The 24437-nt window shown below is 59.5% G+C and overlaps 1 protein-coding gene across 1 annotated transcript; it reads left to right on the forward strand.

Moving 5' to 3' along the window:
• Window positions 1-7289: 7289 nt before the first annotated feature.
• Window positions 7290-24396, forward strand: TNFAIP8L1 (TNF alpha induced protein 8 like 1). Its single transcript, XM_055128692.1, has 2 exons — window positions 7290-7433; window positions 21438-24396. Exon 2 carries the CDS (start codon window positions 21443-21445, stop codon window positions 22001-22003), a length of 561 nt encoding a protein of 186 aa, XP_054984667.1. The 5' UTR covers window positions 7290-7433; window positions 21438-21442; the 3' UTR covers window positions 22004-24396.
• Window positions 24397-24437: the final 41 nt, after the last annotated feature.

Consider the following 24437-nt stretch of genomic DNA (forward strand, 5'->3'; position numbering starts at 1 on the left):
GAAGGTGAGTGCCCACCCAATGCAGCCCTGTCTGCCTGAGCCAGGCTGGAGCCCACACACTGCCCAGGGCCATGGGGGCCTCACTGGCCCCTCCGTGCAGTGCCCACTGCCCTTGAGGAGAATCCTGATAGTGCCCGGTTCAGCCCGGCACTCAGAGAGCCCTTTCCTCCCTCCCTTTTCTTCCAATCACCCCCAGCAGGGCTTGAGCTTCAGGCCCTGCCTGCAAGTCAAGTTCTTTAACCCTTGTGCTCTCCCTGACTCCAAAAGCATTTTGGGGGGTGGCTGGAGCGATAGCACAACAGGTAGGGCGTTTGCCTTGCACGTGGCCGACCCAGGTTCAATTCCCAGCATCCCATATGGTCCCCTGAGCACTGCCAGGAGTAATTCCTGAGTGCAGAGCCAGGACTAACCCCTGTGAACTGCCATGTGTGACCCAAAAAACAAACAAAAAAATCTGGGGTGCTGGAGCAGTAGAGCAGAGGGGAGAGTGCTTGCCTTGCACACAGAAAACCCGGGTTCCCTGAGCCCCACCAGGAGTGAGCCCAGGAGGAGTGTGGAGCCAGGAGGAGCCCCTGAGCATCGCTGGGTGTGGTCCAAAAACAAACAGCAACAACAACTTTATTATATATAGTGATTTCTGGGACATTTTTTCCCCAAAGAAGCTTTGATGTGGGGCTGGAGCGATAGGACAGCGGGTAGGGTGTTTGCCTTGAACGCGGCCAACCCGGGTTCAATTCTCAGCATTCCATACAGTCCCCTGAGCACCGCCAGGAGTCATTCCAGAGTGCAGAGCCCGGAGTAACCCCTGTGTATTGCCGGGTGTAACCCAAAAAACAAAACAAAACAAAAAAGCTTTGGTGTGTAAGGCCTGGGTCCCATCTACTGTACCACATGCCCCCCCCCCCCGGCCCGGATGGCCAGGAGTAACCCCTGGGCTCTGCTGAATGTGGTCAAAAAAGAAAAGAAAAAAAAGGGCCAGAGCAATAGCACAGCAGGCTGGGCATTTGCCTTGCATGCAGCTGACTCAGGTTTGATCCCCAGCATCTGTAGGGTCCCCGGAGGACGACCAGGAATGATTCCTGAGCACAGAGCCAGAAGTAACCCCTGGGTGTGGCCTAAAAAGCAAACAAACAAATAAAATCTCCAAAACTCTAGGAAATGGCCGTCCAGTAGTGGCACTGTCAGAGCAAAGGCCCTGGGGCAAAAAGATACTTGGAACCTTGAGGCAGCCCACGTGAGTGCAGAAGGATGAGGGATGGGCTTGGACCCAGAATCATGAGAGCAAGTGGAGGCGGAGCCTCATGCTGGGGGAGGAGCCTCACACGGGGGAGGCGCTTTCTACCAGGGGGCGGAGTCCTACACCGGGAGGCACGCGAGCGCCCTCTGGCGGCTGCTGTGCAGAATGCATGGCACTGGCAGGGGCAGGGATGGACACGCCCAACTAGGTCTGATGCCCTTGGATCCCGCCCTGGCCCAGGAGCATCAGAATCTACTAAAGGAATCCGGGAATGAGGCCGACGCCCGGGGCTGCAGCCCAGCCTCTGAGCTGATGCCCCAGATTCCTGCAGCCGCGAAAATCTTAGCTCCTTATGCTCTCAGAGCTCCGTGAGCACACACCCCGCTGAGGTGGGAGGATGAGGTCAGCCGCACCCCCCAGCTTCGGCCGATGAAGTCACCGGGACAGATGGGTAGGTGTGAGGACAGTGGCAGAAATAGATTTCCCCACCTGCCCCCTGCGCTGCCTGGAGAGGTGAGGATGAGCAAAGCAGCTGGGAACATCACAGGCAGCCCCAGGGCAACTCCTCCTGCAGGAAGCCCTCCTGGATTGCCTCGTCCCTCTGGGCTCTTGCCAGAGGCAACTGCTGGTGGAAAGGGAAAGGAGGAGAGGCCCCAGCAGGGCTGACCAGATGGAACTGTGGGAGGGAAGGATGTTTCCAAAGGGTGAAGGAAAGAGACTTGGAGGGCCGGTGACCGGCTGGTGGACTTTAAATCCTGGCTTGGATTCTCACTGGCTAAGCCCTCTCTTTGCCTCGAATAAGACACAACAGTCTCCTTCCGTGGCTGGCAAGATCTTTTAGGGGTCGGGCCATATTATAGCAGGTAGGTTGGTCGTTTCGCTTGTGCCTGATCCGATACTGTTCCCAGCCCCCCATTTCTGCCCACGCATCACTCGGTGTGGCCCTGGGGCCTGAGCAGCGCCCTAGAACCCAGCACCGGGAGCACCAGCCCGGCTGGCCGAGTGTCTCCTGGAGTGGCCCCCAGCCCATGAGGCTCTGGGGTAGTTGGGCTGTTCAGATTCAGGGTGATTGGGGTGGTGGGGGGGGGGGCCGGGTACTATGCAGGAAAGATATTTTTCTCCTGGGAAGGGAAGGGGGGCCAGGCCAGGAGGTGAGGGAGTGGGTGCTAATTCCTGGAGGTGAGAGACAAGCCCGCAGGCAGCAGTGCTGGTGGCTGCCTGGTGCCAGGGTTGGGTCCATCCCCGGCACCCCCTAGGGTTCCCTAGACCCGCTGGATGTGACTCCCAGGCCATGACGACAGTCATTTGAACTGTCACTCAGGCTCCGTGAGACCTGCTTGGCCACCCGCCCCCATCCCTCGCTTGGCGACTTCCCTGCAAAGCCAATCCGTGTTCTGATCTGCAGAGGAAGAAAAAGAGGCTCCGAGTGGAGCTGGGATTGCCCCACTCCTAACCCCAGGGCACGTCTACAAGCGCGGAGAACTACAGGGGACTTGTTTTCCTGCCTCTTTCCAGTAACACTCCCTCTCTGTCTCCAACTCTCAGCTTGGCTGTCACCTCCCCCTGGAAGCCTCCCCTGGTTGCCTGGTTCCCCACCCTGAGGGCCTTCCCGCAGAGGCAGAGCCCTGCCAGGCCTGCAGTGGGGGAGCCTCACCCAGCCGCCCCGGGGTTCCCCGAAGTGAGGACCCCTCTCTTGGAGCAGGAATGAGGTTGGTGGGGGACGGAGTTCGGCGCAGGGAGCCGCCGCAGCCACGCAACACCCACGTCCCCACAGGCGCTGCCTGGGCCCCCTCACAGACACGCTTCCCACGAGCAGGCGGCCGGCCGGCTGGCGGCTACCGGCTGCGGGGCTCACACTTGGAAATGCATCCTCCCGCGGGGGCTGGGGGCGCGGGGAGCGGGGCTGCGCAGGGGAGGGGGCACATTCAGGGTTTCCCCGCCCCTTGCCTCCCGTCTGCGACCCACACCCCCAAGATGGGGCCGCCCCTCCTCCTCCATCCAGTGCACTGGGGGATGTTCCTGCAGTTCCCAGGGGAGGGGGCAGGGAGGGGGTCCCCTGCTGCCCTCCAGCCAGGGCCCGCCCACCCGTCTTTAGTGGTCTTGGGAGGGGGTCTCTCCACTGCTGCAGATGAATCAGGGACACATGGGTGTTACCACTAGCCCCCCCCCCACTCCACTCCACCCCTCAAAGCTCCCCTTGGCAAGGAAGCCGGCAGGCAGAGGCAGATGGGGGGGGGGGGCTCCGGCCATTTCAGAAAAGACACCCCCCTCCCCGCCCTCCGGGGGCTGGAGCGATATCACAGCGGGTAGGGGGCATTTGCCTTGCACCTGTCCGACCCGGGTTCGATTCCCAGCATCCCACAGGGTCCCCCAAGCACCACCAGGAGTAACTCCTGAGTGCAGAGTAACCCCTGAGCATTGCCGGGTGTGACCCAAAAAGCAAAAAAAAAAAAAAAAAAGGAAAAGACCCTCCCCTGTGCACGCGCACTCCCCTCCCCCCGCATCCCCAGGGTCCCCTTCCATGGCATCCCGCCGCGACCAGACCACCGGGGTGCGCACGCACGCTCGCATACAAAAAGCAGCCATACAGCCGCCTTTAGCTGTGGGTGGCGCGGCCCCGCGGAGGGGCCGAGCCCGCAGGCCCTGGTGGGGGGGGGCTGGGGATCCAGGGAGCCTGCGCCGCACGCGCGCCCCGCTGCCCGCGAGGCTCCACCAGAAGGCGAAGGCGGTGCCAGCCCGGCCATGGGCTGAGCGCGCCCCCTGCCGGGCGCGGGGGGAGTAGCGGCCTGGCCACAGGACGGCGCCGCGCTTAGGTACAGCTCAGCACAGCCCTGGGCGCGCAAGCGGATCCCAGGGAGGGACCCCACCCAGCTCAGCCCCATCCTAATCTGCACCCCAATTCGGGACAACAGCTGCCAATTCGGGCAGTAGCTGAGCTGAAGCGATAGCACAGCAGGTCGACCTGGGTTTGATCTTCCGCGTCCCTGAGTACCACCAGGAGTAATTTCTTTCTTTTTTTTCTTTTTTTTTTTGCTTTTTGGGTCACATCCAGCGATGCACAGGGGTTACTTCTGGTTCATGCACTCAGGAGTCACTGCTGGCGGTGCTGGGGAACCATATAGGATGCTGAGAATCGAACTCGGATTGGCCACGTGCAAGGCAAACGCCCTACCCGCTGTGCCATCGCTCCAGCTCAGTTTCATAGCCCCCACCAGAAGTGACCACTGAGTGCAGAGCCAGGAGGAATCCCTGAGCATCGCTGGGTGTGACCCAAAAAGCAAAAACAAAAAAAAATAGCTTCTGACTTGAATGAAAAACACACCGATTCTGGCCTGAACCGCAATGCGGGCTTAATCTTGGCTGAGCCCCGGTTTGGGGGTGATGAAGGTTGCTAGGTGTTGAACCCTGGCAGCTGAGCTCCACTCTTGTTTTTGTTTTATGGTGCTCAGGGCTTATTCCTACCTCTGCACTCAGTCACTCCTGGTGGGGTTCATGAGATGCTCGAACCTGGCTTGGGTGCATGTAAAGCCAGTGCCTTCCCCACTGTGCCAGAGATAAAACCCAGATCAGGGGTGAGAGAGATAGTACAATAGCTGGGCACTTGCCTTGCACACAGCCCACCTGAGTTCGATCCTTGGCATCCCATATGGTCCTCTGAGCCCAACCAGGAATGACCCCTGAGCACTGCCAGGGCACTTTTTTGGGGTTTGTTTGTTGGTTTTGGTTTTTGGCCCACACATGGTGATGATCAGGGGTTACTCCTGGCGGTGCTCGGGGGATCCAATGGGATGCTGGGGATAGAACCTGGGTCAGCTACATGAAAGACCAGAGCACTGCCCACTGTGCTATCCCGTTAGCCCTGGTACTTTGTAAAATCAGTTTTTTGCCTTGTGCACATCCAATATGGGTTCAGTTCCTGGCACCCCATAGGGCCCCCCCAAGCCCTCACCAGGAGTGATCCCAGACTGCAGAGCCAAGAATAAGCTCTGAGCACAGCCCGGGGTGGCACCCAAATACAAAATCAACTTGAGGGTCTTTTTTTTTTTTTTTGGGTCACACCCGGCGATGCACAGGGGTTACTCCTGGCTCTTCACTCAGGAATTACCATTACCCCTGGCAGTGCTCAGGGGACCATATGGGATGCTGGGATTAGAACCCGGGTCGGCCGCGTGCAAGGCAAACGCCCTACCTGCTGTGCTATCGCTCCAGCCCCAACTTGAGGGTCTTGAGATCAGACAGTGCATGGGGCGCTTTCCTTGCATGCTGCTGACCCAGGTTCGATCCTGGGCAGTAAAGCTGGTCTTTCGAGCCCGCCAGGCGTGATCCTGAGTGCAGAGCCGGGAGTAAGCCCTGAGACCACTGGGTGTGACCCCCCCAACCCAGACAAGCATTCCATATGGGAGCTGTACCCCCAGTTCAAATTTGCCTTTCAAAACTTACAACAACTCAGGGTCGGAGCAGTAGCACAGCAGGGAGGGTGTTTGCCTTGCACACAGCCTACACGGGTTCGATCCTCGGCCTTCCATATGGTCCCCTGAGCATGGCCAGGAGTGATCCCTGAGTTCAGAGACAGGAGTAACCCAAAAAGCCCTACCCCCCCCCCGCAAAGAAAAGCTTATAACTCAGTGCTCTGGGCACATCCTAATACTCATTATTATTATTGGGTTTTGGGGGCCACACCAAGCAGCCCTGGGGGGAGGGTGGTCATTCCTGGGGGTGCTGGGAGTCACGTGATTCCAGGATCCGATGCATGCCAGACATGGCCCTCACTTCTACTAGTTCCTAACTTTTTTTTTTTTTGGCTTTTTGGGTCACACCCGGTGATGCACTGGGGTTACTCCTGACTTTGCACTCAGGAATTACTCCTGGCAGTGCTCGGGAGACCCTATGGGATGCTGGGAATCGAACCCGGGTCAGCCGTGTGCAAGGCAGACGTCCTACCCACTGAGCTATCACTCCAGCCCCTAGTTTCTAAATGTATGTTCATTGATTTATTTTGAAGATGCTTTGGGGTTTGTTTTTTTTTTGGTGGGAGGGTGTTTGAGATTGAACCGTCTGTCAGGCCAGGGCCCTCCCCACTGTACTCTCTTCCCCGCCCTGGGGACATTTATTTGTAACACAGGAGGCCAGGCTGCGTGTCCCCCTGGCTGCAGGAAGGGTCTGCTCTGGCCTGCTCCAGCCCAGTGGCACGGTGGGGGGCTGCAGGGAGGAAACAGCAGCGGGGGAGCTGGGAGCAGCTCCTGGGCCCAGTTCCCAGGACTCACAGCTGCATCCTAGGAGGGGGTGGGGGGAATCCAGCTGGCCACCCCACCCTCCGGCGCCCAGGAGGCCTCTACGGGTCCTGCTGTCTCAGTCCCGCGGAAATGGAGGCTGGGCGAATTGGACACGGGTGGGACCTGCGCCTCCAATCTCACCTCAATAATTTGGCTACAGGGGGCTGGAGGGAGAGGCGGGCGAGTGTTTGCCTTGCACGGCATCCCGTAGGGCCCCCCCACCCCTCCAAAGCCCCGCCAGGGCGAGCACCATAGGGGCTGACCCAAAAATAAAACCAATAATCATTCTGGAGGGACACGCCAGGACGTGTCCCCTTTCCAAGAGTTCCTGGAGCTGAATGTTAAGCAACTGTATTCTGCCCACGTTCCTAGTAGGTAAACTGAGCCACAGAGGGAGGTAGGGGCTTGCCCAGAGCCACTCGGTGGATCTGGTTTTGTTGTTGTTTTTTCCACTTTGGCTCCGAGTCGCTTCCTCTTCCTCCACCTCCACGGCGTCTCCTTCCTCTCCTTTCTTTGGCCCACCCGCACCCCGAGCCCAGCAGCGCCCCCCGCATCCGCCTCTGCCGCCGCCGCTCGGCGGGTTCCGGAGAAATGACTTGGCCGCGCCCCCTCCGCGGCGGGGACGGGTTCCTATTGGTTCCTTCGTACATCGCCCGCCCTATCATTGGCTAATCTGGGCTGTCGGCCCGCCCCTCCAGGTCCCGGCCCCTCTCCGGGTCCTTTCTGCAGGGGCGTGTTCTAGCGGGGGCGTGGCCGGGTGAGGGGCGTGGTCCCGGCGAGGGGCGGGGCCGAGTGTCCGTCCCCCCGCCTGTCCCGGTCCCGGTCCCCGTCCCCGAGCGCGGCCACTTCAACGCATTGGTCACTTGGACGGGTTCCTTGGAGGCGGTGGGACCGAGTCCCGACGGCCGGACCCGGCAGAGCAGGTGAGCAAGCGATGCCGGGCTGGACCCCCTTCACCACCCGGCCCCGGCGCCCCTGGGGAGAGACCGCGGGGGTTCCCCCCATCCTGTTCCTCCCACCCCCGCATTCTTCAGCACCTCCCCAGCGTCTCTCTGTCGACATTCCTGCCTCAGTTTCCCTCTCCCTAGCCTCTTGAGGCACCGTGTGGGTTGGGTGGCGCAGACGGGGGAGGGGTAGGATGAATCCCCACCCAGGCCTGTCCACCCCCACCTCACCCCTTGGGCACTCGCGTGGCCTCTGTCCCCTCTCTCGGCCCGCCCGGTAGGATTCCAGGAGCTGGGCCACCAGGACATTCCAGGTGGTGGGCAGCCTGGAGGGGGAGGGAGGTGGGAGAGAGGGAGGGGGGGCCGGTGCTGGTGCCCAGTCCATCCTGACCCGCCCACCCGCCAGCTACCCTGGGGCCCTCGTGGCACGGTAATTGGCAGGTCTAAAACCCGGATCCACCTGTATCACCACCTCCTCGGCCCTGGGGCCACCAGGAGAGGAGGGGGGGTCCCCTAGGCCAGGCCGCCCCAGCTGTCAACACTCCACAGGTTACTTCCTGCTGACCCGGAGCCGGGCCAGGGGCAGGGGCAGGTGAGCACCCCCCCACCCCGCCCCGCACCGTGAAGCCCCCTCCTCTCTCTCATCTTGACCCAGTTCTTGGCTGAACTGGGGAGGGATAGAACTGGGGGTGCGGGTGCTCAGGGCGGCTTCCAGGACTCAATGCAGGAATGCCTTTATAAATGCGGGAATAAATACAGGCATGCCTCTCATTCCACCACCTCCCACTCTCTCCCCGCTGCCCCAGGGTGCAACCCCCCATTCCACTCACATGCCTCAGGACCTTTGCACCAGCCAGTGCCCTCTGCCATTGTGCCAGGTCCCAGGCGGGGGCCAACTTGAAAGCAAAACAAGTCGCCAGGGTGGGTCGCGGTTAACTGGAAGGGATGGCGGAGGAGGGACATGGCCTTCCTGGGAACGAGACCTTCACTGGGCCCCAGCAGGCTCTGGGCGAGTGGGTGCCCGCATCCGTGGGCTGGGGGGGCGCTGTGTATTGGGTGTGGTGCCTGCAGGTGAAGGCATGAGGCCTCTTAAATTTATTTGGGGTTTGGGGCCACGTCCTCTGATGCTCAGGAGATGCGCCTGGTTCTATGCTCGGGGGTCACTTCCGGCAGGGCTCAGGGGAGACGCTAGGGGATGCCGCCGGACTCAGCCCAGGCCGGCTGTGTGCCAGACCAGCTGATTCTGAGGGCTGGAGGCTGGACGAGGGGCTCGCCCAGATGAGGTTGGCCCAATGGGTTGGCCCACGTGCGATTCTGCTGGGGGGTTCGGCAAGGCCCGGCCCCGCTGCCTCAGTTTCCCCCTCTCATAACCACGGCCCTGCTGGCCCAGCTGCGGAAGTTAGGGCCTGGAGATAAAGTGCCTCGGAGGTGTGGTCCCTGCAGGCAGGTGGGCATTTGAGGCCCCTTCTTTCTGGTCAGGCCCTGTGCGGCTCACCTGTATCCTGTATGAGGAAGGTGGGGTACTTCTGTCTCTCTCAGGCCTCAGTTTCCTTGGCTGGACAGTGGGGCCCTGGGTGGGAGGGTCACCTGGCCTTTTGGAGCCAGGTCATTGATTCATTCAACAGACACCTGCTGTGAACTTAGCCTGGACCCCCACCCACACACACACAGACACACGCAGGTTGGGACTGAGGGGAGCAGTTGTCCTTTTAGAAATGTCCTGAGGCTTCCTTGTGACTGCTCCACGCTGGTGGGGGATTCGGGAGAGCCTGCCCATCGCGTTCAGACCTTCTCAACAAGAAACAGCCCAGGGAAACCTGGGGACAGGAGTCTCAGGAGGGCCTGGTACGTGCAAAGGTCCTGGGGCAGGATGGGGCCTGGCGTGTGGGAAGGACAGAGAGGAGACTGGGGCGGAGGGAAGAGGGGGGGCAGTAAGGGGACAGGAAAGCTGGCACAGGACCTGGTGGGGTGGACTGTGTGGACTGCGGTGGGTGGGGGCGAGTCGGGGTGGGCTGGCTCAGCCCGGGGTGCTCTCTGGTGGACAGACCGGGGTAATGTGGAGGTGGGGACCGAAGAAGGGGTTTCGAGGCCCCAGCGGAGGTTGTGGACAGGTCAGGAGAGAGGGAGCCCGCGCTTGTTTGGGGGGGCTCCATTCCTCCCGCTGCCGTGCTGAGAGCCGGGAGCCGTGGCAGCCCCATTCATTATTGACGCCCTTTCTGTGCGCCATAAAGAATTCATGGGGCTGGGGTGGGCGGCGGGAACCGCGGGGGCCAGTGGCGCTCGGAGGGCTCCCCAGGGCCCTGCCTGTCCCTTCTGGAATCCTGCCGGCCACTTGGTCAATGCGGCCGTCAATGCAGCCTTCCCCTTTCTTGGCTCTCGGCCCTGCTAGGGACAGAACCTAGACCCTACACACACACACACACACACACACACACACACACACACACACACACAGTCACTGAGCCTACACACACACACACACACACGCGCACACTCACACACACTCACACTCACACAGTCACTGAGCCTACACACACACACATACACACACACTCACACTCAGACACGGTCACTGAGCCTACACACACATACACTCACACACACTCACACACACATGGTCGCTGAGCCTACACACACACACACACACACTCACTCATACTCACACACGGCCACTGAGCCTACACACACACACACTCACTCACTCACACACACACACTCACACACACATGGTCACTGAGCCTACACACTCACACACACACATTCAGACTCACACTCACACACTCACACACACGGTCACTGAGCCTACACACACACACACACGCACACACACACACACACACGCGCGCGCGCTGTCACTGACAGCCCCCACCGCTGTTGCCACAAACAACAGAGTTTTGGGACAGCGGGGAAGGCGCTGGCCTTGAACACAGCCGACCTGGGTTCGACCCCCGGCATCGCAGAGTGTCCCCCAAGCCAGGAGTGAGCCCTGAGCAGAGAGCCGGGAGCAATGCCTGAGCATCACGGGGTGTGGCCCCCAAAACCAAAAGCAACAGATGCAGTGAGGACTGAGTGCGTGCCAGGGGTTCCGGGTTCAGGAGTGGCTCCTGGGCACGAGGTGTGGCCCCCAAACAAAACAATAATAACACTCAGAACCTGCAGGGTAATTATACAGCCAGACTGCCACGTAAAGGAGAGCAATGGGGCCAGAGCCGTAGGACAGGGGCAGGGCACTCGCTTGGCATGGGGCAGCCTAGTTTGATCCCAGCACCCCAGGGGTCCCCCCAGCACCACTAAGAATGATCCCTGTGCTCAGAGCCAGGAGTAAGCCCTGAGCATTTTGGGCAGTGACCCCCCAGAAGATGCACAGGGGCTGGAGCAACAGCACAGCGGGGAGGGCGTTTGCCTTGCACGCAGCCGACCCGGGTTCGATTCCCAGCATCCCATAGGGTCCCCTGAGCACCGCCAGGAATAATTCCTGAGTGCAGAGCCAGGAGCAACCACTGTGCATCGCCGAATGTGACCCAAAAAAGAAAAAAAAAAAAAAGATGCACACTCCCAAAATAAAACCAAAGAAGACACTGAATTGTATTATTTCAAGGGTGCGTTTGAGGGGCCCGAGTGATAGGACAACGGGGAGGGAACTTACCTTGATCCCTGGAATCCCATGGGGTTCCCCGATCACCTCCAGGAGAGAACCCTGAGTGCGGAACCAGGAGTGAGCCCGGAACACCACCAGGTGTGCCCCCCCCAAAAAAAAGCGGAGTGCATTTTACGGTAAATTAAGTTTTTATTTAATTTAAAAAACCCTAAAGTCAATAAATACTAAGAGAATCCAGAGAGATAGGACAGCAAGTAGGGCGTCTGCCTTGCACGCAGCTGACCCAGGTAAGATCCCCGGCATCCCATGAGCACCGCCTGGAGTAATACCTGAGCATCACTAGTACGGTCCAAAAATGAAAAAAAAATTTTTTTTTTGATGAAGAAAATTTAAAAAGTTTAGAGTAATTGGGTCTGGAGCACAGTGGGGAGGGCCTTTGCCTTGCATGCGGCCAACCCAGCATCTCATATGGTCCCTTGAGCACCACCAAGAGTAATTCCTGAGTGCAAAACAGAAATAACCCCTGAGCATCACCGGGTGTGACCCCAAAGGCCAATTAATAATAATAATAATAACAATAATAATAATAAATAGATACTCGGAGATAGATAACTTCCTGGCGATAGAGAGACAGTGCAGGGGTTAAGGCGCCCGTCATGCATGTAGTCAGCCCTGGTTTAACACCCAGTACCACATGATCTCCTGAGCACTACTAGGAGTGTATCACTGTCACTGTATCACTGTCATCCCACTGCTCATCGATTTGCTTGAACGGGCACCAGTAACATCTCCATTGTGAGACTTGTTGTTACTGTTTTTGGCATATCAAATACGCCACGGGGAGCTTGCCAGGCTCTGCCATGCGGGTGGGATACTCTCGGTAGCTTGCCGGGTTCTGCGAGAGGGGCGGAGGAATCAAACCTGGGTTGGCTGCATGTAAGGCAAAGGCCCTACCCACTGTGCTATCATTCCAGCCCAGGAGTGACCCCAAATAAAGAAGCATAATCTTACCCCTCCTTGCTACCTAGCCTATACCTCCCCCTCCGTAATTCCTTTGTTGTCTGTCTGGTGGAGACAGTTACTGCCCTTCCCAGCACCTCCTGCCTGGACCTCAGGCTGGAGCCCAGGAAACCGCCGTCACCACTTGCCTCTTGGTGCTGTTGATCACCTCAGGCCCCACTTTTTCTATGAAGGGTCAGGTGGGCTTTGAAAAACAGGTTTATTTTCCTGGTCACATCTGTTCTGTCCTTCCGGGAGCAGCTGCAGAGAACAGGAAGCCCTGGGTGTGGCCCCCGTGTCAATAAAACTTTATTGCCAAAAAACAGGAAGTGAGGGCCAGGGCTGAGTCCTCTCAACTGCAAAATTAGAAAAGGAAAGAGGAGGAAATCTGAGTCATGACGATTCATCTCAACACCAGGGCCTGTCTGGAGCTATTTGCCAGCGAGGTCTGAAACCGTTCCTGCTGGGGGAGGAAGTCATCTGAGCGGGCCCATACTGTGGCTTGCATAGTCGATGAATGAACTTCAGGGCCCCGGCTTCTTCCTCTCTGTGGGGGGCACCGGGGCCACGCCAGCCGCGCTCAGGGCTGGCGCCTGCATTCAGGCATCACTCACGGCAGGCCTGGGGGGACCCTGAGGGTGACAGGGATCACATCAGCCAGGTGTCAGGTGCCGACCGGGCCAGCGCCCTCCCTGCGGTGTCTGGTATCACTGGCACCCGCCCCCCCATTCTTGTGCCTGGCCGTCACAGAGGCCCGGACGCATCACTCAGGGCTTTTCTCAGCCCAGACTGGAAGCTGGCGCGTCCTCAGGGTCACCCCGTGTCCCACCGTCTCGGCCTCTTGCCTCACGCGGGCAGCCAGGGGACCTGCGTGAAGCCGCTGTCATGGTGGCATCTGCCCAGAGCAGCGAGCCGGGGAGATGGGCGCAAGGTGACGCCAAGCCTCCCCCGCCCCCAGGGGGTGCCACGCCCCCCCACCATCCAAGACTGGATTTGGGGCTTGCAGGAGGCCGGGAAGGGGGGGTCCTGGGAGCTGCCGTGTGGATCCACATGTGGGGGGAGCAAAGCCGGAGCGTCAGTCACGGCTGCTGGCATCTCCCGTGAGGCTTTGGGGGCCAGGGGGTCTCGGGGGGACCGGGAGCTCCGATTCTGCATCTGCAAGCCCCGAGGACCCCGGGCCAGTGTCCCTGGTCCCCCCGCAGGATGCTCGGGAGCTGGAGTGGCTGGGCTGGGGACGGAGGTCAGAGTCAGACAGTGCCCAGTGGCTGGCCACGGCGGCCAGTCCGAGGACTGGACCGGGTCCAGAGTTCTGGGGCAGCCTGTGGGGTGCAGGGTACTCTTGGTTTGGGTTCAGAATTTTTTTTTTCTCTTTTGGGTCACACCCAGCGATGCACAGGGCTTACTCCTGGCTTTGCACTCAGGAATGACTCCTGGCAGTGCTCGGGGGACCCTATGGGATGCTGGGGATTGAACCCAGGTTGGCCACATGCAAGGCAAACCCCTACCCGCTGTGCTATTGCTCCATCCCCTGGGTTCAGACTTTGGGGGCTTGGGGAATCACTTCTGGTGGTAGTTGGGGGCCCTGAGACGCTGGGACTTGAGCCCAGCCCCCTGCATGCAGGGTCAATGCTGAGCATTTTGAAGTGTCTCCCTGACTGTGTTCACCTCTTTCACCCCTCCCCAAAAGTCTGAGGGTGCAGCATGGGGAGGGATCTCCACCGGCCTTCCCGGCGGCCCCAGGACCTTTGCACCCCCCCTCATCTTTCTTCCCAGTTTGTCCCCTAGGTGCCAGCAGCTGTGGGAGGCCTTCCTGACCACCCGCCAAGGTCACCTGCGTCCCCCCCCACCTCTGCCCCGCCTTATCTAGCCCTGACCCACAGGGGGAACAATGCCTGTTAGGGGCTTCCCCTGGAAGGATTTTTTGTTTTGTTTTCCTTTTTGATTCTTTCAGTATTGTGAGATAATAATAGCAGGATGTGGTGGCATCCTGGGGTGCTGAGCATCTGGCCTGATCAGCAGTGCCCCCCCCCACCCCGGCCCTTCTCCCTCCCCCCCCCCCGGCAGCCCAGGGCCCAGGGCCCTCCTGCATCTCAGCGTCCCCCAGAGCAGAAGAGCGTGAGTGGGGCCTGACCCGGGAGCAGGAACGGCAGGAGGAAGCCGGGGCTGCGCGGGGCTTTCCCTGGCTGACAGCCAAGGAACTGGGATTGACTGCAAAGCCGCGGGGGCCTGAGAACACAGCGAGGAGGGCGTTTGCAGACCCCTAAGTTCGATCCCTGGCACCCCATAGGGTTTCCTGAGCCCACCAGGAGTGACCCCTGAGCACATAGCCAGGAGTCAGCCCTGAGCATCACCTGGTGCAGGAGGTGCTGGGGGCATTAGTGCTCCCTGTCCAGTGCTCAGGGGACCACGTGTTGCTGATGATGGAGCCCCTGGGGTTCAGCCCATTCAGTATCTCCCCAGTTCTAGAGTTGTCTTTGTTTCTTTTCCTTGTCCAATTTTTTTTTTTAAGTGAACCATGGCCACAGTGCTTGGGGCTCATTCTGACGGGCTTAGGGAGCCATAAGCAGGTCACACTTGGCGATGCACAGGGGTCACTCCTGGCTCTGCACTCAGGAATTACTCCTGGCGGTGCCCAGGGGATCATATGGGATGCTGGGAATCGAACCTGGATCGGCTGCGTGCAAGGCAAACGCCCTCCCCACTGTGCTATTGCTCCAGCTCCATCTCCCAACATTTTATCTCTCCAGGCAAACCCCCTTTCTTTGCTTTTTGTTTTGTTTTGTTTTTGGGTCACACCCGGCAATGCACAGGGGTTACTCCTGGCTCTTCACTCAGGAATTACCCCTGGCGGTGCTCAGGGGACCATATGGGATGCTGGGATTAGAACCCGGGTCAGCCGCGTGCAAGGCAAACGCCCTACCCGCTGTGCTATCGCTCCAGCCCCCCTTCTTTGCTTTTTTTTGGGGGGAGACACACCCAGCGATGCTCGGATTCCTTCTGGCTCTACACTCAGGAATCACACTGGCAGTGCGCTGGGAACCATATGGGATGCCGGGCTAGCCTGGGTCCAGCCACGAAATTATCCCTGCACTGCTTGGGGCTAGTCGCATGATCCTTCACTGACCCCTGAAGCAAAAGGAGGGACTTGGAAATCTTCCCTGCAAACACAGGATATGCCACTTCCTCCAAGTTGCCACAAGAGGGCGCTGTGGAGCATTTCCATAACTCTACAGGGACATTTCTCTAGTAATTGTCCGCTTCCGGTCCTGCTCTCCCTCCAGAGCCTGATAGAGCTTCCCAGTACCCTCCGAGCTCTCTGCAGAGAGGAGTCCGATCCTCGCCCACCTCCCCAACCCCCACGCTGACTCACGCTGCCGCCAGTGCTCGAGCATCTCCATTTGGGGGCTGGGTAGTCACTGCAGAGCTCAAGGACCATTTTTGAGGGGTTCAGAGGCCCCTATATGGTGTGGGGGATCGAACTCAGGTTGACCACAAGCAAGGCAAGTGCTGCCCACGCAGTATGGTCTCTAGTCCTGACTCCTAATCTCTAAATTTCCGCTTCATGGTCGTCCCCACACCCCATCACCCCACATTTCTGACCTGAGGATGCCCCATTCCCTGTTCTACGTGAAGGAGGTGGAAGGAAGATTCAGCTCAATACACCCCATCTGCTATCAAAGGAAGTGAGGCTGCTTTTCATTTGGTTTGGGGGGGCCACATTCGGTGGTGTTCCAGGGTTCCTCCTGACTGCACTCAGGAATTCCTCCTGGTCATTCTCAAGGGACCCTAGTGATGCTGGGACTCGAATCTGGGGCAGCTGTGTGCAAGGGAAGCGCCCTAGGTGCTTTACTATCACTTCATAGCCCGAGGCGGCGTGCTTGATCCTCTATGACCCTATACCTAACATAGAAGCAAAGAAAAGGGCTGGAAATCTTAAGCGTGGGAAAAGTCGAGCCACGGCAGTTCCATCAGGTCGCCACAAGACGGCGCTGTGGGGAGTTTCCATCTCTCCCTGAGGACTTTTCTCTGAAGAAATGTCCCCTCCTGTCCTGACCTCCCTCCAGAACCCGCTGTAGCTTCCGAACGCCCTCTGATCTCTCTGCAGAGGGGAGCCCATCCTCGCCCACCTCCGCAGCCTGCCCCTCACACTGACTTGCGCGGACTGGCATCTAAATTTGGGGGCGTGGTGGCCAGAGCAGAGCTCAAAAACCATTTTTGGGGGTTCAGAGGACTCCATACAGTGCGGGGGGGGGGGGATCGAACTCAGGTTGACCAAAAAAAAAAAAAAAAAAAAACACAAGCAGAGCCTTCCACCCGGTACAGTCTCTTCATTCTGATCCGTGTTCTCAAAGGTTGCCCAAAAGGTCATGCCTCACCCCCATCACACCATAATTCTGATCTGAGGGTTTCCCTTTCCCTGTTCTACATGAAGGAGGCGGAAGCTTGGTACTCCCCAATTTGGGGTGAAGAAATCTGTCAAGAGAAATGAGGCTGCTTTTCATTGATTTGTTTTGAGCTTCATACCCAGCGATGTTGGCTCTGCACTCTAGAATTCATCCTGGCCGACCTCGGGAGCCCTATAGGATGCTGGGGATCGAACACAGCCGCTTTGCTATCACCTCATAGCCTGAGGCTGCGTGCTTGACCCTTAAATGACCTCATGGTCTACATTGAAATAAACCCAAAGGCTGGAAATCTTAAGCATGAAAACTCAGGTGCGGCACTTCCTCCAAGTCCCCACAAGAGGGCGCTGTGGAGCCTTTCAGTCACTACCCAAGGATGTTTCTCTCAGAAACGCCCACCCCTGGTCCTGACCTCCCTCCAGAACCTGATAGAACTCCCCAGAAACAAGCTCTCTGCAGAGGGGAACCCGATATTCACCCACCTCCATAGCCCCCCACACTGACTCACCCACAGACAGTGCTCTGGATTCTTTTGGCAGCGTGGGTGGCCACAGCAGAGTTCAAGGACCACTTTTGGGGGTTCAGAGACCCCTATATGGTGTGGGGGGTCGAATTCAGGTTGACCACAAGCAAGGCAAGTGCCGTCCATGCAGAACAGTCTCAGGTCCTGATCCTTGTTCTCAAGGTTTCCCCTTCATGGTCATCCCCACACCCCGTCACCCCACATTTTTTTTTTCTTTTCGGGACACACCCAGTGATGCACAGGGATTACTCCTGGATCTACACTCAGGAATTACTCCTGGCGGTGATGGGGGACCATATGGGATGCTGGGAATCGAACCCGGGTAGGCTGCGTGCAAAACAAAAGCCCACCCGCTATGCTATCCCGCCCCTACACTCCACATTTCTGACCTGAGGATGCCCCCTTCCATGTTCTACGTGTAGGAGATGAAAGAGTCAGCTCGATACTCCCCAGATTTGGGGGTGAAGAAATCAGCTATCGAAGTGAGGCTTTTTATTTGGTTTGTTTTGGGGCCACCTTCAGTGATGTTTTGGAATTCCTACTGGCTCTGCACTCAGGAATTACTTCTGGCTATCCACGGGGACCCAATGGGATGCTAGAATCGAACCCGGCCCGGCTGCGTGCAAGGGAAGTGCCCTAGGTGCTTTACTTCATAGCCCGAGGCGACGTGCTTGATCCTTGACCCTATACCTAACACTGAAGCAAAGAGAAGGGCTGGAAATCTTAAGCGTGGGAAAGTCGGGCCGTGGCAGTTCCGCCAAAACGCCACGAGATGGCGCTGTGGGCGTTTCCTTCTCTCCCCAGGCCGGTTTCTCTAAGAAATTTCCACCCTTGGCTTTGCTTCAGTATTAGGTATGGGGTCATTAAGGATCAAGCGCGCATCATCCACAGGTGCAGCGGTAGCAGAGCGGTCAGGGCTCTTGCCTTGCGTTCTGCGGACTTAGTTCATTTCCCAGCTCCCCAAGTGGTTCCCCAATCATGCCAGGAGTGACTCCTGGGTGCAGAGTCAGAAGTCACCCCTGAGCATTGCCGACTGTAGCCCTGAAACAGAAACAAAATAAGAAAACAGAACGGCCTCAGTTCCGATGCTGGCAGATTCCTTCACATGCAAACTTGGGTGGGGGCGTATCGAGCTAAATCTTGCTCTGCACCCCTTTCCCATAGGAAGGGAGCACTGTAGCACTGTGTTCCCATTGTTCATCGATTTGCTCAAGCAGACACCAGTAACATCTCCATTGTGAGACTTGTTGTTACTGTTTTTGGCATATGGAATACACCATGGGGAGCTTGCCAGGCTCTGCCGTATGGGCGGGACACTCTCAGTAGCTTACCGGGCTCTCCGAGAGGGGCGGAGGAATCGAACCCGGGTCAGCTGTGTGCAAGGCAAATGCCCTACCCACTGTGCTGTGGGGTTTGGGCTGTGGGGTGCACAATAACAGCAAAATTTTGAGGTGACTCAGCTAGAAACAGCACAGCGGGTTCGGAACGTGCCTTGCTTGAAGAGGACATAAAATTTTTAATTAAATTAAAAAAAATAAAAAGTTGCCTTGCTTGTAGCAGACAAGGTTCAATCCCAGACATTCCTAATTGTCCCCACAACCTCCTGACCCATTGTGACCCTCACCCCCAAATAAAATATCCTAGGCAGAAGTGGTGTATTTCCGGGAGACTATTGCCCTGTTCTAGGCTCATTATTCCTGTGTTAATTAATATTCTTCCTCAGTTCCTTTAATAGTAAGTACCTTCATCCCAAATTTCTGGAGGGGCTGGAGCAAAAGCACAGCGGGTGGGGTGTTTGCCTTGCACATGGCCGACCTGGGTTTGATTCCCAGCATCCCATATGGTCCCCTGAGCACCGCCAGGGGTGACTCCTGAGTGCAGAGCCAGGAGTAACCCCTGTGCATTGCCAGGTGTGACCCAAAAAGAAAAAAAAAATTCTGGAGATGCTGTAGTTGAATCTGGCCTCTGCCACCTCCTCACAGAAAACAGAACCTTGGGACTTCTCATATGTTTAGGAACCCAAAACTCTCAGGGAGGGGTAATGGCACCCTCGGAAATGTGGGGTGCTGGGGTGTGGGGATGCAGACTGGAGACTTGTGAGAACAGGGTCGGTTTGGAGGGATCATACTCGGGATCAAAATCCTCTCCAGGGGTCAACCTGGGTTTGATCTCAGGCACCGTATAGGGTCCCCTAAGCCCCCAGAAACTGTTGTGGTCACCCACACATGGAGTTACGGAAACACCCCCCCCCAGCACTGATGAACAAACCGGGGTTCGCCAAATACAAGGCAAGCACCCGGGGTCCCCGCTCTGCTACCGCTGCATGGCCCGAGGCTGTGTGCTTGATCCTAAATCCCCCCAAGGTCAACACTGAAGCAAATTCAAGGGCTGAAAGCATTTCCAGTGGGAAACTGCAGTCTTGGCAGTTCCAGCAAGTGGCCACAAGACGGCGCTGTGGGGCGCTTCCGTCCTTTCCCGGACCTGTTTCTCTTAAGAAATGTCCCTCCCTGTCCTGACCTTCCTCTGGAACCTGCTGTAGCTCCCAGGACCCTCCGAGCTCTCTGCAGAGGGGAGACTCGCCAGCCGCCAGTGCTCTGGCTTCGTTTGGGGGGATTCCGTGGACCCGTGTGGGGATCAAAGCCAGGTTAGACACAGGCAAGGAAACTCACGCAGTCTCTCTCTCCACCCAATTTTTAACTTTTCTAAAATTTATACTGTTTGTGGGGTCATGTGCCACAATGCTCAGGGGTCACCCGTGGCAGTGCTCAGAGACTCTGTGGGAGGCGGGGGAGGGGTCCGCGTGCTGTACATCTCTTCTGCCCCTCGTTTCCTCGATGGGGCTCAGGGGTCACCCCTGGGTCTGCACTCAGGACTCCCTGGGGGCCCGGGGAGCACATGGGGAGGGAACGTCCCGCGTGGTCGCTGCCTCCCTCTGTCCCTTCTCCTTCCGGTGATGATGGTGGCGCTGCTGGGGGTCCAACTCGAGGCCTCTCACTCGTAAGCGTCACCTGGGTGGTCTCTGGGCCCCCGCTGTCTGCGCACAGTTCTCTCGGGTGCTCTGTGGGCTGAGGCTGTAGCCCTAGTGCCCGGCCCGCCCTGCAGACACAGACCCTGCCCGTGCCCGTTGGGGGTCCCGCCCAGGCCTGGCCGTCTGCCGGAAGGAGGCCCAGGTTTATCCTGAGCTGCTGCTCCCCGCGGGGTGGGGGTGCCTGGCAGGACAGTGCATCTGGGGCGGAGGGGGGGGCAGCTGGACCCTCCCCAGTGTCCGTCGGGGCCCAGAGCAGGGGACAGGCTGAGGGCCCAGCCCTATGCTGTGACGAGAGCGGGTACATGACCCAACCTCGACCCCGGGACTCAGCCGTCTCCCCCAACAGGGCCAGGCCTCCCCCTCTGGGCCCCGAGATGCTCCTCTGTGGCCGGGGAAGACTGCACCCATGCTGTCCTTGTGAGCCGCCGAGGGGCCCCTGGTGCATCTGGGAAGGCTTCCAGGAGGAGGTGATGGGGACGCAGACAGGGAATGTTACCGGTGGTGGGTCTCGTTGTGGGGCTGTGATGGTATCTGGGGTGGGGGGCGGAGGGGAGACTGTCGGCGACAAGATTCTTCCCAGGACAGTGGATTCTGAGTCTGTTCTTCGGGAGGAAGCTGAGGTACGAGGTGGTGCATGACGCTGCTTCACAGAGGCTGACCCTGGCCATCAGGGCCGACCTGGGGGGTGGCTCAGCTGTGGGGGGCCCGCAGGCCTCTCGGTGATACTCAGCCCGGGTGTGGCCTGGTGGTCTGCTGTGCTTTGGCGGGGGCGGAGGGTATGGTGCTGGGGACTGACCGTGGGGCCTCGCCCGGGAAAGCCTTTGGCTCATCTCCCGCCCCATGGGCTGGTTTTGTGACTACGATCTGGGCAGGGACAGCTGAGGGACACTCACGAGTCAACTGGAGGGAGTCGGGGCAAGGGGAAGGTCGCTATTGCTGTGTGGCCTTGGAGCGTTGCTCAGCCTCTCTGTTCTGGAGGCCAGACTGGTGACCAGCTGAGTTCCTGCAAAAATGCCAGCTCGGGGCCACGGGGTGGGCGCTGGCCCGACACGCAGGCAACCTGAGTTCCATCTCCAGCATCCCCGAGGGTCCCCCAGTCCCCGCCGGGAGTGATTCTTGAGCACAGAGCCAGGAGTCATACCTAGCACTGCTGGGTGTGGCCCCCCCAAACAAAGCCAAAACCAAAAAGGGGTTGGAGCAACAGTACAGCAGGGAGGATATTTACTTGCCTTGCAGGCGACTGACCCTGGTTTGATCCCTGGCACCCCACAAGGGCCCGGGAGCACCAGAGTGATCCCTGAGCACTGCCGGGTGTGGTCCCCCAAAACAAAATCAAACGAACAGGGGGGAGAGCAGCGACGGGCCCCAGGCTGGCCGGGTCCCCCCCCCCCTGCGGCGCTGACGGGCTGTGCCTTCTCGTCCCTCCATGCAGGGACCATGGATTCGTTCAGCACCAAGAACCTGGCACTGGAGGCGCAGAAGAAGGTCCTGAGCAAGATGGCCTCGAAGGGGCTGGCCACCGCCTTCCTGGACGAGGCGAGCAGCGAGGTGCTGGACGAGCTGTACCGCGCCACCAAGGAGTTCACGCGCAGTCGGCGCGAGGCGCAGCGGCTGGTGAAGAACCTGGTGAAGGTGGCGCTGAAGCTGGCGCTGCTGGTGCGCGCCGGGCAGCTGCGCCACGCCGAGCTGGACGCCCTGCGCGCCTTCCGCGGCCGCGCGCGCCGCCTGGCCATGACGGCCGTCAGCTTCCACCAGGTGGCCTTCACCTTCGACCGCCGCGTGCTGGCCGCCGGCCTGCGGGAGTGCGGGGACCTGCTGCAGCAGGCGGCCGGGCCGCACCTCACCGCCAAGTCGCACGGCCGCATCCAGCACGTGTGCGCCCGCCTGGCCGACGCCGACTTCCTGGGCGCGCTGTACGGCCCGGCCGAGCCCTACCGCAGCCACCTGCGCCGCATCTGCGACGGGCTGGCCCGGATGCTGGACGCCGGCAGCCTCTGAGCAGCCCGGGCCGCCCCCCGGGGCCGCCGGCCGGATCCCCGCGCCCCCCGCCCCGCCCGACCACGCGGCCACAGGCCCGTGCGCGCAAAGGCGCACGCGCGACGCATCAGCCCCGTTGGCCCCAGCCCAAACCGCTGCCTGCGCCCCGCCGGAGCCAGGGCGGTGAGGGCGCCCCGGCTGCGCCCCGCAAACGGCCTCGGCCCTCGGCTGGACTCTGGTGAAGCAGGAGGGCACGGTCGCCGAGCCCGCGGGCGCCCCTCTTCTCGGCGGAAGCCCTCACCCACGGCCCTCCGAGGGTGGCTTTGGTTTTTTTGCTGGGGGAGGCGGGGTCAGCCAGACGGACAGCCGGGCCTCGGACAAGGGCAGAAATTCGGGGTGCTCACCACCCTTCACCCCTGTACAATCAGAATAAACACTTTGGGGGCTGCGGGGATGGCTCAAGGGGAGGCCGGCCCTGTAGGCGGGAGCCCCCCCACACCCAAGACTGCCGACTGTGCCCATTGTGGCCCCCATAAGTCACAAAAATTCGCCAAATGAAACTGGGAAGCGGGAGCAGAGATAAGACCGTGCATTTGCCTTGCATGTGCCTGACCCAGGTTGATCCTTGGCACCCACAGGGTCCCCTGAGCCCACCAGGAGTGACCCCTGAGTTCCAAGCTACAAGCCTGGTTGGGGCCCAAACCACATGCTCAAAAAAAAAAAAAAGGGTCTGCACCCGGCCCCCTGCACTGCTGGGTTGGGTCTGGGTGCTGTAGAGGGGCCCAACAGGTGGTCAGCGGACATCTGAGCTCTCGCTCCGGCTTGGTCAGGACCCAGGGGCACAGGTGCCTGCTGAGGAGTCTGGGGGTGCAGGGGCAGCTCCCCCAGGAATCTCACCCTTCGCCCAACACTGCATTTCTCAGCACGTGCCCTTTGTGACGCGGCGCCTGAGGACACATGGGCCCCCCCCAAACCTGAGGCTGGGCCTGAACCGCAGCCTGGTTAAAAGGGGCTGGAGCGATAGCACAGCAGGTAGCGCGTTTGCCTTGCACATGGCTGAGCCGGGTTCGATTCCCAGCATCCCATAAGGTCCCCTGAGCACCACCAGGAGTAATTCGAGTGCAAAGCCAGGAGTAACCCCTGAGCATCACCAGGTGGGACCCAAAAAGCAAAAAAAAAAAGAAAGGTGTATGGGGGGTGAAGGCAGAGGTGAAGGGGGGCAGGATGGGGGCAGCCCCACACCCACACCTTGATCTCAGACTCGGGTTCCTGATCTCCAGGAAGGGGGTGGGACACGCTGGTCTTGGTGGCCAGCCTCGGGAGCCTGGTCCCAGGGAGACAGCAGGGGTATGTGTTGGGGTGTCAGCGAGGACGTCTCTGGGGCCACACCCCCGTTTCCCCCGACTCTGGGTGCCCTGGAAAAGCACCTGAGATGCCTGTCTCATTAGACTGGGGGGCCCTGGGGCTCACCCCCCATCCAGGCTGGTGGTTTACTGGCCAGAGGGGCTGAAGAGGGTGGGGACCCACGGGAGGCCCGGTCTGGCCTTGGGGACACACGGGGCTCACTGCCAGCCCTGCAGAAACAAGCAGAGGGGTTGTTCCGCATCCAAGACGGGGTGCCTGAGGCTGGGGGACCCTCCCCTAGCACCGTCCCGGGTGGCTGTGCAGGCGCCTTGTGGTCGCAGCTCCCTGGAGAAGCAGGCCGGTCCCACACAAACGCCAAAGGCTTCTCCCCATGCCCCACTGTCAATGGAGGGGCCACTCGTACCCCCGCCCCGGCCTCCCCCACGCTGGAATAAAAGGGTGTGGACATGGCCCCGTGAGTCTCTGAGTCATTCCTGGGAACCGTCCGCCGCCATGGCTACAATTCTGAGCCCCCACGCCCCCTCGGGGTCAGGCAAACTCAAGACCCAAAAACATTCCCCAACCCATAGCCCGCGCCCATGGGGGGGCAGGGAGCTGGGCTCTGCTTCCCGGGAAAGCTGGGGCCGCTCCTGGCCCGGAGGGGCCCTGCGGGTTGTTCCAGAAGTTCCACCATGGGGGAGGGGAGAGGCACTCAGGCTGGTTCCCACCACCTGCCCCCAGAACGCCTCTGGGTACCCGAGCTCCCTTTCCCAGCTTCTTATTCTGGCATCATTTTTTCTTGGCGGGGGAGGGACCCACACCTGGTAATGCTCAGGGCTGACTCCTGGTTCTGCTCCCGGGGGTCACTCCTGGTGGTGCTGAGGGGCCCTGATGGGTGCCGGGTGCCCCCCTAACCTCACTGGGTTGGCTGCGTGAAAGGCAAGAGCCCTCCCTGATGTCCTATCATTGTGATGCCTTTAAAAAAAAATTTTTTTTTTGCCAAAAAATCCAGCGCACACAAATCAAGTATCCGGGAGCAAGGGATGCCCTGGAGTGACCCCTGCTGGCCATGGCCGGGCCTGCACCCTCGGCTCACCCGGCCTCCCAGCCT

The sequence above is a fragment of the Sorex araneus genome, chromosome 2 (assembly GCF_027595985.1).
Source record: "Sorex araneus isolate mSorAra2 chromosome 2, mSorAra2.pri, whole genome shotgun sequence".
NCBI lineage: Eukaryota > Metazoa > Chordata > Mammalia > Eulipotyphla > Soricidae > Sorex > Sorex araneus.